Source organism: Aquarana catesbeiana, linkage group LG01, assembly GCF_042186555.1.
Source record: "Aquarana catesbeiana isolate 2022-GZ linkage group LG01, ASM4218655v1, whole genome shotgun sequence".
Classification (NCBI taxonomy): domain Eukaryota; kingdom Metazoa; phylum Chordata; class Amphibia; order Anura; family Ranidae; genus Aquarana; species Aquarana catesbeiana.
This window is the reverse complement of record NC_133324.1, coordinates 570523479-570545439: the sequence shown is the minus strand read 5'-3', so window position 1 is coordinate 570545439 and position 21961 is coordinate 570523479. Positions and strand designations below refer to the sequence as shown.

Genomic DNA, 21961 nt, shown 5'->3' with positions numbered 1-21961 from the left:
TACTCTAAGAAATGGATTTTACGGTACATCAAATTCCTTTTTTTTCCTCGAAGTATACTCTTGATTTGACATCACCTGCCATTCAGTTACTTTACTTTCTGCCCTATTCTACATAGTAGAGTAGCATATGCAGTGAGTTTCCATTATATATTGTCTCTTAAGCCTATTACACACGGGCCGAATGTTGGGTGACATCGCCTGGTTCCAAAACAGTGACATTCAGGCCCGTGTGTATGGTAGCTGTTCCCACAGAAGCTGGCCGTTTGGATTGATAGTACAGCAGCTCCAACCATCTTTTTTTTTTTTTTTTTTTTTCATTCAACCCACTGGGTTGAACGGAAAAAAACTAGTGGTGTGTGTACCAGGCTTTATTCAACTACAATCCTGGCTTTCATTGTTTGTTTTTTCTTGACCCATTTGCTGCCTTTGCTATCTATTGTTCCACACTCTTGACTTTGGAATCTACTACTCTAGCTTGTGCTTTTTCTGCTTGTACCTACTCAAATTTTCTTGGTTACATATATAGTGTATATATTTAGCTTACCTTTTTCCTAGTATCACAAATTGTACCCAAGCAGCCTTTGCGTCTAGGCAAACAATCTGGTTTCCTTTTAGAATGATCCTGGAATTAAATGCAATTTAAAGAGAAATATGAGACCTGTGAAAATGTGCAGCATTGTCATTCTTTGTTTTAAAGTGGATGTAAAGCCAATGTCATCCTTTCTAAACTACTGCCATAGAGGTTATCTATAAGGATATACATGCCTCCTGCATGTATCTTTACCTGTCAAATGTCTCCCCTCTGTCTGTTGTTAGACCCGAAAAACTGCATATTTTGTGGGTGGGTCTGTTGTCTGGAGCTCGGTGGGTGGAGTCATGATGTCAGTAGACTCCCCGCCCACCTCTACACTCCTTGTCAATATGCATTTTCTCCTTTGTATTTCTAACACTGAACTTCTGCTATGATCTCTAACATCCAGTGAAAAGACAGGAAAGTAACCACACGACTTCAGCATGCCAAATCATGGTGAGGTGTGGAACAGCCAATCCTTGCAAAGCTGCTGAAGAAAGGAGTGGGGGAAGGACTTAAAAAAATCATGCCTGTGTCTTAGGCTGTCACTCACAGCAAGGGGGAGTATTTGACAATGTTTTTCTCAGTTTGTCAAGATTTTTCTCACAGAACAATAAAAGAGGATTGCTCAGAGATGGATTAACTCTGTGTGGCAAGACTGGGCTTAAATCATAGGAAATCTTATACTCTACAGTATGATATATAAAAAAAAAAAATGTTTCAGGTTTACATCCATTTTAAGCAGCAGTTAGACCAACCAGCTAAATTGAATGTGCCAAGTCATTCAAACATAGAACAGACTGTGCAACCCATATGCAAGAATTTCAATGGCAAAGGTTGTGATTCCCAATATCTAATATCTACCTAATATATTGATCTGATGCCCTGATTTTCAAATATGTGGTAAAAAAAAATATTCACAAATATTTAGAATAAGGTGTTTTTCATTAGAGCAAATATGGTCAGAAGCTAGTCTCCTGACATGCATTTTTCTGAAATTTCAAAATCCCAGAATATTATAAGACTTCAGTGGTGTCTGGACTGTGTTCCTTGTTTTAAAAACATTTGGATGGTGGTCACAGACCTCTTCTTGCCTTCATTAGTCAGTATAGAGTTTGACTGTTGCAAACCAAGTGGCTATATTTAAAAATACCACCATCTTGTAAACCTGAGGACATAAGCTTTGCTATGTCTGATCATTGCCCAAGATTTGCAGTTTACTCCTACTCGCTGTAAACAATGCTCAGTGGCACATGTTTATTTGATGCCATATGTGGCATAAACTTTTGCTGTTTTTTAACTAGATATAAATGAGAACCCCTGTCAGGTTTTTATTGCTGTTTGTATTCTTGGTAGGTAGATTCACCCCTCTTCTTTTTTTCTTGGTGACCATTGAAGCTGAAGTAGAAAGTTACAAGAAATGCTAAATTTTTGAGTTGTCACTAGGAAAAAGATGCAGGACAATCTTTCAATGAGGCCACATTTTTTGGTAAAGAAGGTCTAAGACATGGGTGCTCAACCTTTAGCCCTCCAGCTGTTGCAGAACTACAAGTCCCGTAAGCCATTGCAAGGCTGACCGTTACAAGCATGACTCCAAAAGACAGAGGCATGATGGGACTTTTAGTTCTCCAATAGCTGGGGGGCCACAGGTTAAGCACCCATGGTCTAAGATGGTTTCCCCTCATGTGGAAATGAAGAGAAATATGCCCAATGAGATGCAGACAGTAAAAAAGAAACTGCTAAGGTTTCAACATTTCTATTTTGACTACTTCCATACCGGGTCTTTTTTGGAACTTTTTGTTTATAAGTTTAAATTAGTATTTTTTGCTCGGAAATTACTAAGAACCCCAAACATAATATATTTCTTTTCTTTTTTTTTTTTGCAGAGAGGCTAAGGAATAAATTGGCAGTAGTTGCAACTTTGTATATCACATGGTATTTGTGCAGCAATTTTTCAAGCGCTTTTTTTTTGGGGGGGGGGGGGGAACGGTTAAAATTGCACACACTCGTAGAATGATGCCAAACTGTACTTAAAAATCTCCCTAGGCAACGCTTTAAATTTTTTTACAGGTTACCAGTTTAGAGTTAGAGGAGGTCTTGGGCTAGAATTGTTGCTCTAACGCACGCGACAATACCCCACATGTGTGATTTGACCGCTGTTTACATATGTGGGCGTGACTTACATATGTGTTCGCTTCTGTGCACGAGCACACGGGGATGGGGGCGCTTTAAAATTGTTTTTTGTTTGCACTTTCTCTTAAATTTTTTTTTCTTTTCTTTTATTCCTATTACAAGAATTGTAAACATCCCTTGTAATAGGAATAGTGCGTGACCAGTTCTCTTTAGAGAGAGATGTGGGGTCTATAAGACCCCACATCTCTCCTCCAGGCTGGAAAGACAGATAAAAAAAGTCATAACATCGCGCCTGGGCCTCTGAGGGTCAAAGATAACTAGGACCCATCTGGTCACCAGAAATGCCAATGTTCAACTTCTGGTGGTGACTGATTCATTCTCTGGCTCGTCCTCCCACCACCTGTAAGAATGATCAAGTGGCTGATTGTTCTTCGCCTGCTGAAAAAGTGGTTAACCAAAAGCAAAAAAAGCTTACGGCTCTACATACACTTTAAACCATCTTTAACATAAGGTGTGCCCCACATTTCCCCCAAAAAAATATTTTTTAGCCTGCTCCACCTCTCCTCTTGCAGTTCACTGGCCTCATTTATCAGCAAATTCTGGCTGTCATTTTGACAGCTGGGACTTTTTTTTATATCATAGCCGCTCTTGCTGTTTCTTTGTAAGTAATGCACAGTTACAAATTAGTAATGTTATTTTACTACATTGTAATAAATGTTTCATTTGTTGTAGATCAGAGGTGACTTTGAATCTGCATATGTCACTTCTCTCCTTTAGATATCACTTTGCAGCTTTTTTTTTTTTAAATTCTGTTTGCATTTTTGCATTAAATATTGGTAAAATTGGGGGGGGGGTTTGTTTATTTTGTTTGTTAAAAAAGAAAAAAAAATTGCTATACTTTGTAATAGAAACAGAACATTAATGTCATTAATTGGACAAACTAGAATAAAATATGCACGTTTTAGCTAAAGTAACAGTTTCTATCAATAAGGTTTACACAGAATTAGCCTCATGTATAAGTTGTGTGAAAACATTTGTAAACAGTCCCTTAATTGTTTTCAAAATTAAATTAATCAAGCAAAAAAAAAGATTTTCTGTTTTGTGTAAGTTTTGGCTATAGAAAAACATTTTTGCAAGCCAATATTGCAACAATAAATGTATTACATTAAATGTAATCTATTGCAACTTACCAAGCATTAGATGTGGTGCCCTTATTGGTTCTCTTTTTTAGGCTCCCCCCCCCCCTCTGGTTTTACCTGGTGATCCGGCCAGTAATGCCGCGTACACACGGGTGGACTTTTCGACTGGCCCGACGGTCTTTCCGATGGACTTTCGACAGACTTTTGATGGACATCCGACGGACTTTTGAACGAACGGACTTGCCTACACATGATCACACCAAAGTCCGACGGATTTGTATGTGATGACGTATGACCAGACTAAAATAAGGAAGTTGATAGCCAGTAACCAATAGCTGCCCTAGTGGACTAGCATACAGACGAGCGGATTTTTTGACCGGACTCGAGTCCATCGGAAAGATTTGAAACATGTTCCAAATCTAAAGTCCGTCAGATTTTCGACCGAAAAAGTCCACTGCAGCTCCGATGGAGCCCACACACGGTCGGATTGTCCGCCGGATTTGGTCCGTCGGACCGTCCGGTCAAAAAGTCCGCGCGTGTGTACGTGGCATTACACATCTCCTGTATTAGAGTGCGCCCACTCTGGATGGAGGAAAGTGGGGACACAGCAGACAACAGCACTGTCAGTCTGGGGGGAGGGGAGTGTTGGATATACTGTAAGATTTACATACACTAACTAATTAAAGCCAAACTCCAGGGAACACTTTTTAAACAATTACAGCAAACTATTTTTTTTTTTTTTGCTTTTGGGATAAGGGTTTCACATAAATAAAATCTAAAGAAAAGCTGATCATTGTAAGCACATCTATCAGTGGTAAATGCTTTCACTCATCCCTGTAACTGATACAGTTGTGCTCAAAAGTTTGCATACCCCAGCAGAAATTGTGAAATTTTGGCATTTATATTGAAAATATGAAGCCACTTATTATCACATAGTTTTTTGGCTCCTTTTAAAATCATAACAGAAATTACCTAAATGGCCCTGATCAAAAGTTTACACACCCTGGAATGTTTTGCTTTGATATAGACAGACACAGAAGGTGGCACACACAGGTTAAAATGGCTATTAAAGTTTCATTTCCCATGTGTGGCTTTTTAAATCTCAATTAGTGTCTGTGTATAAATAATCAATGCGTTTGTTAGCTCTCACATGGATGCACTAAGCAGGCTAGATATTAAGCAATGGGGAGCAGAAAAGAACAGTCAAAAGACCTGCGTAATGAGGTAATGAAACTTTACGAAGATAGAAAAGGATATAAAAAGATATCCAAAGCCTTGAATATGCCAGTCGGTACTGTTCAATCATTTAACAAGAGGTGGAAAATTTGGGGATCTCTTGATACCAAGCCAAGGTCCGGTAGATCAAGAGATTTCAGCCACTGCTAAAGGAATTGTTCAGGATACAAAGAAAAACCCACAGGTAACCTCAGGAGAAATACAGGCTGCTCTGGAAAAAGATGGTGTGGTTGTTTTTAACCACTTCAGCCCGGAAGATTTTACCCCCTTCCTGACCAGAGCACTTTTTATAATTTGACACTGCGTCGCTTTAACTGACAACTGTGCGGTCATGCAATGCTGTACCCAAATTAAATTTGCGTCCTTTCTTTCCCATAAATAGAGCTTTCTTTTGGTGGTATTTGATCACCTGCGGTTTTTATTTTTTGCGCTATAAACAAAAAAAGAGCAACAATTTTGAAAAACAAAACCCAATTTTTTACCTTTTGCTATAATCAATATCCCCAAATTAAAAAAAAAAAAAAAAAAAACGAATTTCTTCAACAGTTTAGGCCAATTATGTATTCTTCTACATATTTTTGGTGAACAAAAAAAATTGCAATAAGCGTATATATATTGATTGGTTTGTGCAAAAGTTATAGCGTCTACAAACTATGGGAAAGATTTATGGCATTTTGTTTTTTTTTTTTACTAGTAATGGCGGTGATCTGTGATTTTTAGCGGTATTGCAACGGACAAATTGGACACTTTTGACACATTTTTGGGACTATTAACATTTATAAAGCGATCAGTGCTATAAAAATGCACTGATTACTATGTAAATGTCACTGGCAGGGAAGGGGTTAACACTGGGGTAGATCAAGGGGTTAAATGTGTGTTCCCTCCATGTGTTCTAACTGTATGGGGATGTGACTTGCTAGGGGAGGAGACTTATCCTCATTCCTACTTGGTAGGAACAAACGACATGTCTCCTCTGCCCTGCGAGCACAGGGATTTGTGTGTTTACACACACAAATCCCCGTGCATGCGATCGCGCATGGCCAGCGCTGATCGTGCCCGCCAGCCACGCGCATTGTGTCCCCTGCCGTACAGCGGGCGCCCTCTGGCGGCTCTTAAAGGGAAACCTGTTTGTATATATATATATGTGTGTGTGTGTGTGTGTGTGTGTGTGTGTGTGTGTGTGTGTGTGTGTGTATGTATGTGTGTGTATATATATATATATATATATATATATATATATATATGGGATTTCGCCCAGGAGAGCGATTGTGCCATAGTAAATCTGCGTGAGCCGGTCTGGAACTGGTTAAGGAGCACAATACGATGATACTTGAACAAAAAAGAGCTGCATGGTCAAGTTGCCAGAAAGAAGCCTTTACTGCAAAAGTTCCACAAAAAAGCCTGGTAACAATATGCCCAACAACACCTTGACATGCCTCATTGGGCTTTTTTGTGGCATTGGCACAGCAAAGGCTTCCTTCTGGCAGCTCAACCATGCAGCTCTTTTTTATTCAAATATCGTTGAATTGTGCTCCTCTAAAACAACCACACCATCTTTTTGGAGAGCAGCCTGTATTTCTCCTGAGGTTACCTGTGGGTTTTTCTTTGTATCCTGGGCAATTCTTCTGCCAGTTGTGGCTGCAATCTTTTCTTGGTCTACCTGACCTTGGTTTGGTAGCAAGAGCCCCGAATTTTCCATTTCTTAATAAGGGATTAAAGAGTACTGACTGGCATATTCAATGCTTTGTATCCTTTTATAACCTTTTCCATCTGTATAAAGTTCTATTACTTTGTTATGCAGGTCCTTTAACTGTTCTTTTCTACCCCCTCATGGCTCAGTGTCTAGCCTGCTTAGGGCATCCAAGTGAGAGCTAACAAACGCATTGACTATTTATACACAGACACTAATTGCAATTTAAAAGGCCACAAATGTTGGAACATTTAATTGCCATTTTAACGTGTGTGTGTGCCACCTTCTGTGTCTGTACCAAGGCCAAACCTTCCAGGGTATGTAAACTTTTGATCAGGGCCATTTGGGTGATTTCTGTTATCCTTATTAATTTTTAAAGGAGACAAAAAACTATGTGATAATAAATGGCTTCATGTGATCATTATCCTTGAATAAAAGACAGTTTTTTGGCATGATTATATTTCAATATAAATGCCAAAATGTCATAATTTCTGTCAGGGTATGCAAACATTTGAGAACAACTGTACATTTGCAAGAGAGCTTGTTCTTTTAAGAAACAACAGATTTAGTGGCTGGATCACCAAAAATAGAAGAACAAAAGCCTAAAGAAAACTAAAGCAGACACCACATCTAAGAATTTGTAAGCTGCAATATAATAATGATTTGCTTTTGGGTTTAATGTCACTTTAAACAAATTGTAATAAAATAAAAAAAGTTTTTAAAAAATCCATATCGGGGGCGTGGCCTGGAGAGCGATGGAGTAGGTCGTGGATTGCGAGAGCTCTGCTTGCTGACTATCCTATATACTAGCCTGATCGCTAAACTTGTGGATATATTTTCCTGCTTAGCCGCCTCTGGGTCCTGGGATTCGGACAAAACCTGTCCCCACCCAAGAGAAACACGGAGACTGATAATCAGCTAGCAAAATACCGCCGGAAAGACAAGGACCAGCAGACCGAAGATAGCGCTGACACCTCCTCTGACTCGGAACACCACGCGGCCAATACTGCCAAGGTGCTGGAGGCTATCGCCGCCTTGCAGAATACTCTTACGGCTAAGATTGAAGTTAAAATCAACTTCTCTAGAATCTATCCTCATATTGACCCCTTATGCCCCCCCGGTGCAGGACCGGAGAGGGTACATTTTGGCACATGGCGTGGGCCTGCCCGAAGCTCGGACCATACTGTGAGGGAGTGACGGGGGTGCTTAACGACATATGGGACCTCAGGTTGTCACTTGACCGTATGCTGCTACTGTTGAGCTATTTGGGAGATGTGGAGGGGGACAGATACACCAAACTCTCTATTACGTTCCTGCTATTCTATGCTAGGAGGGAGATAATGCTACATTGGAAGTCAGCTGAGCCCCCTACCCTCAGATCCTGGAAGAAAGTGGTAGACTCGGTGTTGCCACTGTACAAACTTACATATGAGAGCAGGCAATGCCCTGCTAAATATGATAAGATTTGGTCGACCTGGATGGTGGTTCGTGGTTGAGGGCCCAGGAGTGGGGGACCTATTGATGCACTTCCCCGCTTGTGGACAGGGGCATTGCTCCTCCCTCGGACACGGGGCGTTGTCGGGTCACACTGGAGGACGATTGATTTTAACCTGCCGAACTTCTTATGTACATGTTGGCCCTTTGGGCAGTGGTGCATATGCGATCTGCTGATCCTTAGCGTTGGATAAAGACAGGAATGTCCTCAGATCCCACCAGACAAGACAGACAGAGAATGGGCAGTTATGGATTAGAGGGAGATTTCGAATGAGGTTGAATGCTTTGATGTAAAGATGTAAAATATGATATCTTATGTTGTATTTGAAATGTACATTACTGGTGCTTAGCTAAGTTATCATCCTTCTTATATTCAAACGGATTTATAGGGAACTAGCAAATACGCAATTGTGAGATGCTGCATTATTGAACAGATGCTTTTCTATAATGTTGTAAGGATTGAGATACTCTTTGTCGTACACTGACGATTTTGTAATGTTGACATGTTTTTAAAAAATAAAAACCTTTGCTGTAAAAAAAAAAATCAACTTCTCACTTATCGACCAGTATTTTTTCAAGCTGAAAGACAGGGTTTCCAAGACTGAAACCCGCATCGGCAGAGCGGAGGACATCCTGCATCGATTACAGCATACCACTGAGGAGGTGCACAGGCAAATACAGCAACTGCATGCACACCAAGACGACATGGAGAATCGCCTTCATCACTGAAACCTCAAGTTCATTGGGTCATTCCCCGAGAAGGGAATGACCCAGCAGAATTCCTTGAGAATCTCCTCCTTAAGGCGTATGGCAGGGATGCCTTCTCCGTTATGTTTGCGGTAGATCGGGCACATCACATACTGGCAAGACCTCCTCCACAGGGAGCACCCCCTCATACATTTATAGCCAAATTTCTTAACTTTCGGGACAGGGATAGAATTCTATGTTTTACTAAAGAAAGGCAACATCCCTGTGGGAAACGTTCACGTTGCGGTTTTCCCAGATTTTTCTAATGAGGTACAGAGATGGAGATCCCAGTTTCAAGATGTCAAACGCTGCCTGTGCACCCTACACCTCAAGTACGCCATGCTGTTCCTCGCCAGGGTGTGGGTGGAAAAGGACGGTCGGGTACAATTCTTTGAGGACCCAGCCATGGCCTCTGCATGGCTGCATCAATGCGGACGCCCTGCTTAGCTGCCCGATTGTTACGGTGCCTCTGTGGCTTGTATGATCGCCTACCATTTTTCTTTCCTGTGTTGGAGCCCAAATCTTTGTTGAAAATGCAACTTACTCACAGGGTGGGGAAAATCTGCGCATCGAATTGACTCGAATCCCTCCATATGTTTACCCATTTGGATAATAAACTGGCACACTCCAGGTGCTTCTGCTCCCTCAATACCTGCTGTGTCCAGAGAAGACCCTGATGACAGGCAATATTTACTCCACTACCCTGTTTTGATGCAAGTGGTCCCCAACGGAAAGAATTTTGTGGGGGACTGACCTCCCTCCATTACCTTACCACGCACTGTACAGTGAAAAGTCGCCCCCCCGTAATCCTTTTTTTCTTTTTCCCTATAATGGGGTTCAGCCTTCAGTTCCTGTTAGTAACTTTTGACTTGCGTTCAGGTATTTTAAGTCATGTACCTCCAGCCAGCTCAGCCTGCTCTCACCAAGGGTGAGGAGCTGGGAGGGTTAGGGAATGCTCAATCAACACAACTGAGCTACGGGTTGATTTGTTTTTTACATTTCATGTTCCACAGTTTACTACTTGCACATAAGGATTTATGTTGGTACATTAAATATTGCTTGGTACAATGCATACTGTTAAAGGTTTCTATCTGCAGCCCTGCTACTGCCCTTCTGGTCCGATTGGCTAATATCCTTTCACATGGTGCCCATATCTCCAGTGACCTCTGTTAAATTTCTCACATGTAATGTGCGGGGGGTGCGCAACAAAATTAAGGAATGTGAGGGCAGCTGTACGCTTAAATCACAAAAAGCAGACGTTCTGGTAGAGACCCATGTTACGGCCACTTACAAGCTGCCCTAAAACGCCCCTGGATAGGATGGGCCTATCATAGTACATACACAAATATGTCTAGAGGGGTCTCTATCCTCATTGCTAAATCTACTCCTTTCGATTTCCTTACTGTTGGACCGGCAGGGCAGATATCTATTCCTACATGCTGCACTGGGTGGGTCTCCCCTTTTGATACTGGCTTGTTATGTCCCACCTTCATACAGCTCGGAAGTAGTTACGGAGGGACTAGCATTTATGGCTCAGTGCCCGACGATCCCAGCTGTGTGGATGGGCAATTTTAACATGACCATGATCCCTGCTCTGGATTGTCCAGTATAGACTGAGGCACATGCCACTGTACTGCAGCATACCCGTTTGTACCGCACACTGACTGAATTTGCACTGATTTATGTGTGAAGGTACCAAAACCCTACCACTAGAGCATATACATGTCACTCTACTAGCCATAACACAATGTCTCGAATAGATTTTATATTTGTCTCCAAGGCACTTCTGCCCAAAGTGATAGGGACGGGCTCTGCTCCTTGAGCCTTATCTGACCGCTCCCCCTGCTGGATGACAGCTTCACTACTAGTGTTGTCCTCCACTCCCATGTGGAGACTCAGTCTCTACTGGCTGTCTATACTGCCTGTACGCAATACTTTAGCTAGGGAAAGTCAGTTTTTCTTTGATAATCAGGACTCATCTACATATGATATAGTGTGGGATTTATTTAAAATACATGCGCGTAGGATCATATCCCAAGGATAAATAGGCTCAAACGTTCATCCAAGCTTATACTACAGCTGTCATCGGACAAATTACAAGAACTAGAGGAGGCGTTCAAAACCCACCCTTCTCCTGAAAATATTGATAGAGATAAGCTACAAGCCCGCACGGTCACACAGCTGTATACAGGAAAGGCCAGACAGCGCCTATTCTTTTGTAAACAGCTGGTGTTTTAACATGGGGAACGATCAGGGAAACTGTTGGCGTACCTAGCCCACTTGGATGATAAACCACCAGTGGTAGTTTCCCCTAATGGATTCAGATGGCACTACCTTCACTGACCCCCCCCCCCCCCCCCCCAAGTTGCGCCCAAATTCAAAAGTTTTTATAGTAATCTATATAACTCACAGTGCACGCACGTCCAACAAGACATTAGAGAATGTACAATCTACAGTTTCCCCACCTTAATGCTGAACAACTCACACTGCTAGAAGCGCCTATAATTATCTGTGACATTACTGATGCCCTGTCCCAACTAACCAAATCCAAAGCACCAGGTCGTGATTGATTACCCCTAGAATTTTACACTACCTTTTCAGAAATCCTCATTCCCAAACTGAAGGCCCTGTACCAATTTATTTTTGATCAGGGAATACTCCCATCCTCAATGCAGGAAGCTCAAATCATAGTTCTCCGTAAACCGGGTAAGGATCCCCACTACCCTGAATCCTAGTGCCCTATTTCCATGTTGCAATTCGACATAAAAATACTGGCCAAAAATCTTGCTTCCCGATTAAATAAAGTCATACTCTCACTAGTCCACCCTGACCAAACCGGATTTATGCCAGGGAAAAAAGACTGCTATGAACATCAGGCAATTGTTCATGAACATTCAGGCCTCTCATGAAAACTCTGGAACTCGGATGGTGGTGGCTTTAGATGCAGCCAAGGCCTTTGACTCAGTCGAATGGCAGTACCACTGGGAATGCCTTCATAGATTTGGATTTGGGCCTAACTTCTCTAAATGGGTACAGCTCCTATACCAGTCACCTAAAGCCTGGGTGTAAGTGAACGGATGGCTATCGGCTTGCTGTTCCACTCCACAAATTTAGCGATGTTTGGCATGAAATAAATAAAGAAGTGCATCATTGCGCAATGATACAAGTTATATGGATCACTAATAATTTGATTCCACTCACATTTATGTAGTAGCAATAGCGCTTATATAAAAATGGTCAGATGTGAGACACCGCTCTTCATACAGCAACTGCTGTGCTGACAATCACATTAGATACCGTCACTGACTACTCCTCCCGACGCGTTGCATCACATGTCACGTGACTTTCTCAAGTCACATGCGAAGATAGTGTGAACCCAGTCTTAATCCTCATCATAGTGGGTCTAAAAGGGGCCACAAATTGCATTTATATGGGTCGTCACAGGCGGCTATAAGATCGGACACCAACACTAATTTCAAGCCAGAAAATACTGAACAAAACATTGTGAAGATTGCTGAGTAGGAATGGGGGGGGGGGACTCATGTATAGGGCCTGTGATCTGAGCAGCCCCACAGAAGATCAGAGCAATTCTGCAGTTAAATTGAAATAAAACTCCTTGCTCGATCGATCTCAGATATATAGAACAATACTAACGACTAAACGGTGTTAAAGTAGTAATAAACTAAAAGCACACATTTATTATATTTATTATATTACAGTTTGCAAATCTTAGATGTGACGGATGCATTATTTCTCTTTGAGGCTTCCTTTTTTTTCTATTTTCATCTGGTGATCTGTCGTTTTTCAAAAGAAAATGCTCTTGCAGTTACATGGATGAGATAAACTTATTAACGCTGGCAATGGTGCTTACAATGATCAGCTTTTATATATTTATGGAAAACCTTTATCCCAAAAGGAAAAAAAACTGTTTGCTGTAACTGCATATAAAGTGTTTTCTGGAGTTTGGCTTCAATTTGTTTGTGTATCTAAATCTGCTAATACATTTAACACTACTCTGCCTCCAGACTGACAATGTTGATGTCCAAATGTTCACCCTGTGCTTATTCATCCATACCATTGGTGGCCTGTAATGCAGGAAGCAGGGGCGCCACCCCCTATCAATGTGTCCGGCCCCCTAATCTACATGCAGGACACCGGATGCATGGATTCCAATGGTTTTTTTTTTAAGCACCTGATTAGAGCCAGAGGCTCTAAAAGGCTTCAAAAAAAGGGTGGGCTCGGAACGCAGACCAATGAATATTCACTATCGTCACACTGATGCTCCTCCCAGCCAATCAGGAAGCGGGTCCCAAGAGGAGGAGATGCACGGCCGCCGTGATGCCGAGGCGGAGATGCAGGGGGGGAAACGGCCGCCCAGAGGGAATCGCTTCCCCCTGCCATAGATGGGGTAAGTGCGGGGCTGGTAACCGACGGAGCGGGGGGGGGGTTGGCTCTGGGTGTATTGTTTGCCACCCCCCAAAAATATACCACCAGCCACCACTGAGCCATACTCTAATACAGGAGGTGTGTTACTGGCCAGATCACCAGATGAAAACGGAGAGCGAAAAGCCAAAAAGGGGGAAATGAATGCAGCAACCACATCTAATGACTGGTAAGCTGCAATATATTTCATTTTGGTTTTGGGCTTAAAACTGCTTCAACTTTAAATCCTTCTAGAACGTAAAACATGAACATTATAAATTTATAATAAAACTGATTGTCTCTTTTGAATTCCGCTCTCAATTGATCAGTGGCCTTTAAAAGTGGGTCTTCCTGGGGGGATGGTTTACAGTTTTAATTGGAGGATAAAATGTGGCGTGCTTGCAGCGCGTTGTGGTAAAAAAATAGGTATAATACAGAATAAGAGAGTGTGGAATAGGAAAAGTGCAGTGCAGAGTACAGAATAAGGCAGTGTGGAATACGGAATGTACAACCCAGTGTACAGAATGAAGTGGTGTGGAATGGAAGATTTACAGCATAGTTTTAAAGTACGTGCATTGTGGTTATAAGTAAGATACATTGGTCCACCAGTCAGGTGGAAGAGGAAAAGACAAAAATGCCACCCACTAAGTGTAGTAAATGGATTAAGAATTAACATGAAAAGCCTGGCAAAGGGGTATCACCACCCCGAAATGTGTTGACATGCCCCCCTGTGATGTCACACCCTCTGGATGCCCGGCTTCCACCCTGAGAGTTTGTGCAGTGTCCAGCTGGTTGTTGATCCAGGACAAGAGGCTTTCTGTAGCAGATACTCTGCTTGGCTGTGGAGAGGCTGCCACTAATATACAATATATTGTCAAAAGTATTGGAACGTCTGACAGTGCACAAAGCAAGATCCATAAAGACATGGATGAGCGAGTTTGGGGTGGAGGAACTTGACTAGTCTGCACAGAGTGCTAACGTCAACCCAGTAGAACACTTTTTTTTTTTTTTTTTTTTTTTTTTTTTTAGAGGATTGCAACAAATAAGAGAAAATACTGACGTCATACATAATTCCAACATATAGTCCATTTCACTGCAAAGGTACAGTTACAAAATTATAAAAATACCCACAGAGGTGTACAGTATAACATATAATAACACATTGATTAACCAGTATCAGTGCTGCAGGTTAGTTCCTGGGTTCTCCTAAATTTTGGCATGGGGGTATGATAAGAAGTGACGACTGAGGCTAAGGAAGCCTGTGTCAAATCAATTGGCAATTCAGAACCTCGGTTTTGCAACCCATTTTTTTTTTTTAGGGGAAAATACATTAAAATGGCTCAATGCTATCCACTCCACCCCCTTGGCCTCAGTCATGGTTAATGGAGTCTTCCCAAATTCTTTTAAGATTTTTTATGGAATATGTCAGGGTTGCCCATTATCCTCTCTTTTGTGCTTTAGAACCCTTTCTTTGCACAATTATGGGAGATTCTGACAGCCAAGGACTTCAGATCGGAGAGAGAAAATATAAGATTTCTGTGTACGCAGATGATCTTCTATTCTCCTAACTAACCCAGTTATCTCTCTCCCCAAACTATTAAAAGAATTTGCACAATATGGAGAGCTCTCCTATTTTGAATATCAATTTTTTAAACTCAGAAGCTATGGGCATTAGGATGATTATTTAACTTCCAATTTAAGAGGACATACTAAGCCAATACATATTTGGCTACTTTAATCTCATCTTCCTTAAAAGACACCTTTACCCTTAATTTCCCACGCTTTCTACAAAATGTTAGATCCTTGCCTGTCCACATCCCTATCTCCTTCCGGCCTCAAGCGAACCCATTCTATAGCTTTTTCTGGACCTAGAAAAATCCCTAGACTCAAAGAACAACTTCTATGCTTACCCAAGTCTTATGGAGGGATAGTCCTGCCAGACATAACCAGATGTTATTTAGTGGGTCATCTAGGGAGATTGATGGATTGGTGTAGGCATGACCATCTCAAACGCTCAATCACAATCACCTCCTCCTCTGTACTGCATGTTCACCAGCAACCTCCTCCCTCTGTACTGCCTGTTTAACATTAACTGCCTCCTACTGCACTGCCTATCCCCACCATCAACTGCCTCTGTCCTGCTTGATCTCACCATCAACTGCCCCCTCTGTGCTGCCTGTTTTTCTCATCATTATCTGCCCCCTCATTACTGCCTGTCACCACCATCAACTGTCCCCTCTATGTACTGCCAGCTTGTGTTTTTCTTCTCACTAACACAAAGGCAAGGGCATTTTTCCTCACACTGATGCAGTAGCATTTCTTCCTTCTCCACCTTTAGCATTATTTGTGGGTGAAAAGACTGTTGCATATGTGTGCAGTGTATATGGTAAATACGCACAGGTTCTGTTTAATCTAACCCTCCTACAAATCCTCCAACTGTGCTCTTTTGCTATACCCATTACTCACCTCGTTGCAAACTTTTTTTCTCTTGTGTCTCAGGGTGCCATGGGTCTTTCTTTATCCTAGTCCTATTCACATTTTTCACACTGTTTTCACGCCCTAACAGTAAAGGCAGGCAGAGTACCCTTATGGGGTATTGTTAACCCCTTCATGATTAAAGTGAAACAAGTCCTGAGTTTTGCAAACAAATCCAACTTTGTGTTAGTAAAACTGTACATACCATTGCAACAACTTGGTGTACACAGATAAATTATACCTTGTTTTTTTCAGTACAAATTGGGGCTTTATTTGGTAAGTGGTAATGGAAATCTTCTGATTTATTTGTATTATCAACGGAAAACTGGTGCAAAGTAGTAAAAAAAATAAATAGTAAATTTTTTTTTTTAAATGTGACTATATATTTCTTTCTATTACCATAACCTACTATCAAAGAACAAGCCAGCATAAATTTTCCTACTTCTGACAATTACAGCGATACCACATATGTGTATGTTGTTTGTATCCGTAGTAGAGACCAGAAACAATAGTGCACATTTAGTTTATTTTTTAATTTTTTATCCTACCTAAAACATACTGACGCTGATACTAGTTTAAAAAAAGTTTTGCTTTTTTTAAATCCTACCTACACTAACCCTGACCTTTGCCCCCAACCCTTGACCCTAACCCTGACCTAGATCAAACCCTGATCTACCTGTTTTTTTCTATATTTTTTATCTTTTGTTTTTATTTACATTGTTCTCCTCAAACAAGGAGAAAAAGATACCTTGTATCTTTCTGAATTCCAATCATTAGTACGGGACCCGGGGCACAGCACACTGCCAGCACAAACATATGTAGGCATATATGCAGCCTCACGAAAAGAACTGCGCTTCTGTGAGGCCCCTATAAGTGTACACAGGGTGGGAAGGGGTTCATTTTTATATTATTTTTATCCTGTGCGCCCCCTGACTTGTTTTACTGCACCTCCAGATCAGACAGGCTAGATAAGGCTCTGGTACCATTAAGTCTGAACAAGTGTTAACTGTCTGCAGTGGCGGCTGGTGCTCGAAATTTTAACTTTCGCACCTTCCTGCCCAGGACAATTTTCAGCTTTCAGCGCTGTCGCACCTTGCATGACAATTGTGTGGCCATGCAAAACTGTACCCAAACTAAATTTTTATCATTTTCTTCCCACAAATAGAGCTTTCTTTTGGTGGTATTTGATCACCACATTGGTTTTTATTATTTGCTAAACAAACTAAAAAAGACCGCAATTTTTGAAAAAAAAAAGTTTTTCTTCGTTTCTCTTGTAGCGCTGGTAGATTTGCGATCTACCATATGTTAGGTAAATTTAGTAATTTGTTCGTTAGGAAGGTTAAGTTTGCCTCTGTTCCGGCTTGGCTGACGTTGTGTGTGTTTCCATGCTGACCGGTGGGTGTCGCTGTTATCGCTGGTCAGTGTTGGAAAGGCAACGTGTCAAAGCGTATGGATGCTCTTCTGTCCCGGAGACAACTCGGTGGAGGTGGTCCTCCGAGTTGCATTCTGGGCGAAGGTATTTATGGGACAGACGCCATTATGTGGGGTTCGTTTTACAGCCACCTGCTGGCCCTCCTGGCCGACAGGTATGCGTTAGAGAGCAATCTCGTGGTCCTCTGTTCCGGAGGCCCACATCGCTACGGCTTGTCTGGGGCCCTGAAGCTTGTCTGGGGCCTACCACAGCGGCCGAGGAATGGTCCTGAGCTGTCTAGCCAGAGTGAAGAGGCTGCACAACCGAGGAGATCCCAGGGGAGGACCCGTCAGCGAAGGATCACGCAGCGTGCTGGTCTGGAGAGGGGCCTGGTGACTCGGTTGGAGGACGTATCCTAAAGTAACTATACAGCATAGTGTTGCCGGGTTGGCTTAAAGGTTCAAGCACTGTGACTGACGTTCATTGCAGAAAGACCAATACATCCTGTGGCCGAGGATTGTGCGGGTTTATCCCGAGCAAGTCTGTGGCAGAGACTTTTGTTCGTGCTGCGTGCTGGCTGCTGGGCAAGTGAGAGAGGCCTATCCAGGCGTGCAAAGAGTGTGTCCCACGAGGGGAGCGCATTCTATTGTAATATCCAAATTCTACCAGGACATTTCTCAAGAATCTTACAAGAAGATATTTGAGTTTCTTCTGCAGTTTCCTTTCTGCCTCTTACCTGCTACTTCCTTAGTAAATTGTTTAATAAAGCATTGAAAACATACTCAAGTTTTGGTGCGTGTATCATTCAGAGGTAAACTCAACGGAACCCTAGACCCGGTGCCGGTGAAACAGAGGGAAGGAGAGTGAAGGTAACAAGCCCGCTTAAACCAGCAGCTCCGCCGAGAGTTAGTGCTACACTCTTATAAAATTTTGTTTTCTCCTTCACTGACAGGCACTGATGAGGCGGCACTGATGGGCACTGATGAGTTGGCACGCGATTGCAGCTTATCCTGCTGGACGTCATATACCACCCAGTTAGGATAACGAAACCACCGCCTGGCCGTCATTCTGCTATAGGCCGGGTGGGAAGCGGTTAAACAAATTTGCACATAAGTTCTAAAAATAGGCTGCGGTGGAAAAAAAACTGACAGATTATGTCAGAATGTTGGCGACAGAGGAAGCTGTGCACAAGGACAAAAATGAGGATCTGTCCCCCGTACCCGTGCTGCTGAGTGTAAAAAAATATACTATTGTGATGCTGCACAAGATCGGTACATTCAGAAAATGCTGCAGCTCAGCTTAAAGGGTCAGTCCACCCAGAACTGGTATTACAGTGTTTGGTGGATGCTGGAATAAATCACCCGCCAGTTTCTTCTTGTCTCAGGGGTGCTACTAGTTATATCTCAGATTTCCCAGATTTGCAATCCGCTGTGCCCATTATGAGGGGTTCCCACCATTACTGTGCTGAGTTCCCAGGTCTGTACACCTGCTTTGCCCATTATGAGGGTTTCCCACCATCCCCGTGCGGAGTTGCTGGGTCTGTACATCTGCTCTGCTGTGCCCATGCACTGTGTGTATCTGCAGGAGGTCACAGGACCTCTACAGCCTATGCATGCTACATCGCATTGTTAAGAAATTCTTGTGTGGCTGAAGGAGATCAGAGCTGCTATGCTTCTCTCTCTACACTAGTAGCAGAGTCTTGTGTACCTGGAATTGCCTGTCTGCACTTAGAGGATTATAGCAGGCATTGGTCATGCAAAGTTTATCTAAGGTAAGACTTTCTTGCAATAAGACTAATACATTATATTATACACTATGCATGGGATTCTATACATTTACAGATCGCAGAGCCTATACATTATATTATACACTGTGCATGGGATTCTTTATACCTGCAGATGACAGCACCACTACATCCTTCTATAGAATGTATTTATCCTTGTGCAGATCACAGCTAGTGCAGGGAGAATACACTGCCTGGCAGTCAAAGAGCTCGGTACAAGGTCCACATAACAGAGTGACCCGGGAGATGGACGGCGGCCATCACAACTCCCCCTCGGGAGACAGACCGTGGCCATCACAACCCAACCCCCTTGCGCGGGAGACCGGGAGATGGACTGCGGCCATCACAAGCCCTCCCCCAACAACCCCCTGTGAGAGGCGGACGGCAGATGCCTTACCTTATGGAGGCAGGGGGAAGGAAGAACCGGCACAGATTCTCCCAGGGAGAATGCAGAGAGAGATTCTCCTCCTGGCCGCACAGGATCAGGAAGTGTGTCTTAGGACTCCCTGGCCAATAGGGGCTCCCTAAATGGTCGGGAGGAGGATCGGTGTGAGAATAGTGAATATTCATTTGCTATTGTCACACAACTCTGTGCCCCGAGCCCACCCTATATTTGAAGCCTATTAGAGCTTCTGGCTCCAATCATGTGCTTAAAAAACCCACTCCCCCATTGGAATCCATGCATCCAGCACCCTGCATGTAGATTAGGGGGCTGGACGCATGGATGGGGGGGGTGGCGCCCTTGTGTCCCTAATGGACGGGCCGCCACTGATGTCTGAGTTGTACAGCTGAGGCTCCTTTCATACGGTTGTTCCATCTGTCCATTTTTCATCCATCTATTGATGGATGAAAAACAGTCCGAAATTTATTTCTATGGAAAGACAAATGTAAACGACAGAATAATCAGTTTACATCCTCATTCGTTCAGTTCCGTTTTTTTTTTAAACAGAGCAGCCAACGTCCAGATCTATTGAAACAGAACAGGATGGATGTAAATGGATGTCATCCATTTTTATCTGTTCCATTTATGTCTATTTTTAGGCAAGGAACTTTTTTTTGTCTATACATTTGTCACCTCTGGTTTTTGCTACAACTAAAAAAAATTGTTGCAAAAACGGATATAGACTCATGTAAACTGAATTGATATAAACTGATGTAAATTGAACTGAACAGGAAATTAAAATTGATGTAAACTGAACTTAAAGAGCTAGGTCTTCTCGTCCAACATCATAGCCTGACCTCACAAATGCGCTTCTGGAAGAACGGTCAAACATTCCCATAGACACACTACTAGACCTTGTGGACAGCCTTCCCAGAAGAGTTGAAGCTGTTATAGCTGCAAAGGGTGGGCCAACTAAAATATATATATATATATATATATATATATATATATATATATATATATATATAGTCATATATATATATATATAGTCAGGTCTATAAATATTGGGACATCGACACAATTCTAATCTTTTTGGCTCTATACACCACCACAATGGATTTGAAATGAAACGAACAAGATGTGCTTTAACTGCAGAATTTAAGCTTTAATTTGAGGGTATTTACATCCAAATCAGGTGAAAGGTGTAGGAATTACAACAGTTTGTATATGTGCCACTTTTTAAGGGACCAAAAGTAATGGGACAATTGGCTGCTCAGCTGTTCCATGGCCAGGTGTGTGTTATTCCCTCATATATATATACACACTGTATGTATGTATGTATGTGTGTATACATGTGTATTAGTGCACATGTGCTAACTCTTGTTATGCCACTTGGTAATTTGCGCTGTGTTAAGACAACCCAGAATGGGCTGCCTAATGCACCAAAGTGCACCAGAATGTGCATAGCAATTCTGCCAGCATAGTATTCAGAATGAATGGCAACATATTGCATAGCATGTAACATGTTTGAGTGGGCCCTACAGGTAAAGAGTCATTGTGAAGCAGCACACAGTAGAAATACAATTTATCCCATGTGGTCAGGCTTGAGGATAATGTCTGCTTTGCTTAAATTTACATTACAGGATAAATCTCAAAAACAGAAAGCTATGAACTTTGAAAACATCATGTAATGGTAATATTATTAAGCAATATAAAGAGCAGTCTAAGAATACCTACACAATTTCCATTTTTTGGCAATAGTGTCTCTCCTTTATAATTCTCAAAATTTTAAACATTTTAGGATGGATAAACTTGCTGGTTTCCTTCAGACACGTGCATCTTCCCCGAAACTGGTTACTTTCCCATGGCATACCTAGGATGAAAAGAAAGTGATGTGTAATGATTTGATTATCCTTATGAAATCAAATATCAAACAAAATAGAGACTTAAATGATATATGTACATAGAGAATAAGTAGACTGCCAATACTGGACTGAAAAAGCTAGCTGTCTGGCTTCCATGTCGATTCAACCCTTCGCTCACATTGGAGGTGGGTTTGAAATTCAGCTGAACTCACGCAATTTTAAACCCGCATTTCATTGCAACTTCGGGGGGGGGGGCGATTTGACAGACATCTGTGCTGGTTCATGCACAGATGTCTATTGAAATCGCCCCCGAAGTCGCCAAAGGTAGTACAGAAACCACTTTTGGGAATTGGTATGGCGTCGCAAAGTCAACATCGCACCCATTCGGATGGTGCCAATTCTGGCAATAGGCTTTGATTTGACATGCGATTTGACATGTCAAATCGCATGTCAAATAAGCCTGATGTGAACGGGGCTTAGAACAAGTATGTCAAATGATATCAGTTTTAAAGTCGGTTTGATTATTCTAGGCCATTTAGTATTAAGGGCCAGGAAACAAGCATTATTTTTAGAAGGGGGCAAAAAGGGCAGCCCTAATTTTATATCAGTTTAG

The 21961-nt window shown here is 42.1% G+C and overlaps 1 protein-coding gene across 1 annotated transcript in view; it reads right to left on the bottom strand.

Annotated features, from left to right (window-relative positions):
• Nucleotides 1-21961, bottom strand: part of LOC141106549 (alveolar macrophage chemotactic factor-like) — a 42669-nt gene that overhangs the window by 7446 nt on the left and 13262 nt on the right. The window contains exons 2-3 of the mRNA XM_073597406.1: nt 21221-21356; nt 545-622 (exon numbers count right to left, since the gene is read on the bottom strand). Coding sequence (XP_073453507.1) covers nt 545-622; nt 21221-21356 — 214 coding nt within the window. The remainder of the gene's footprint in view (nt 1-544; nt 623-21220; nt 21357-21961) is intronic.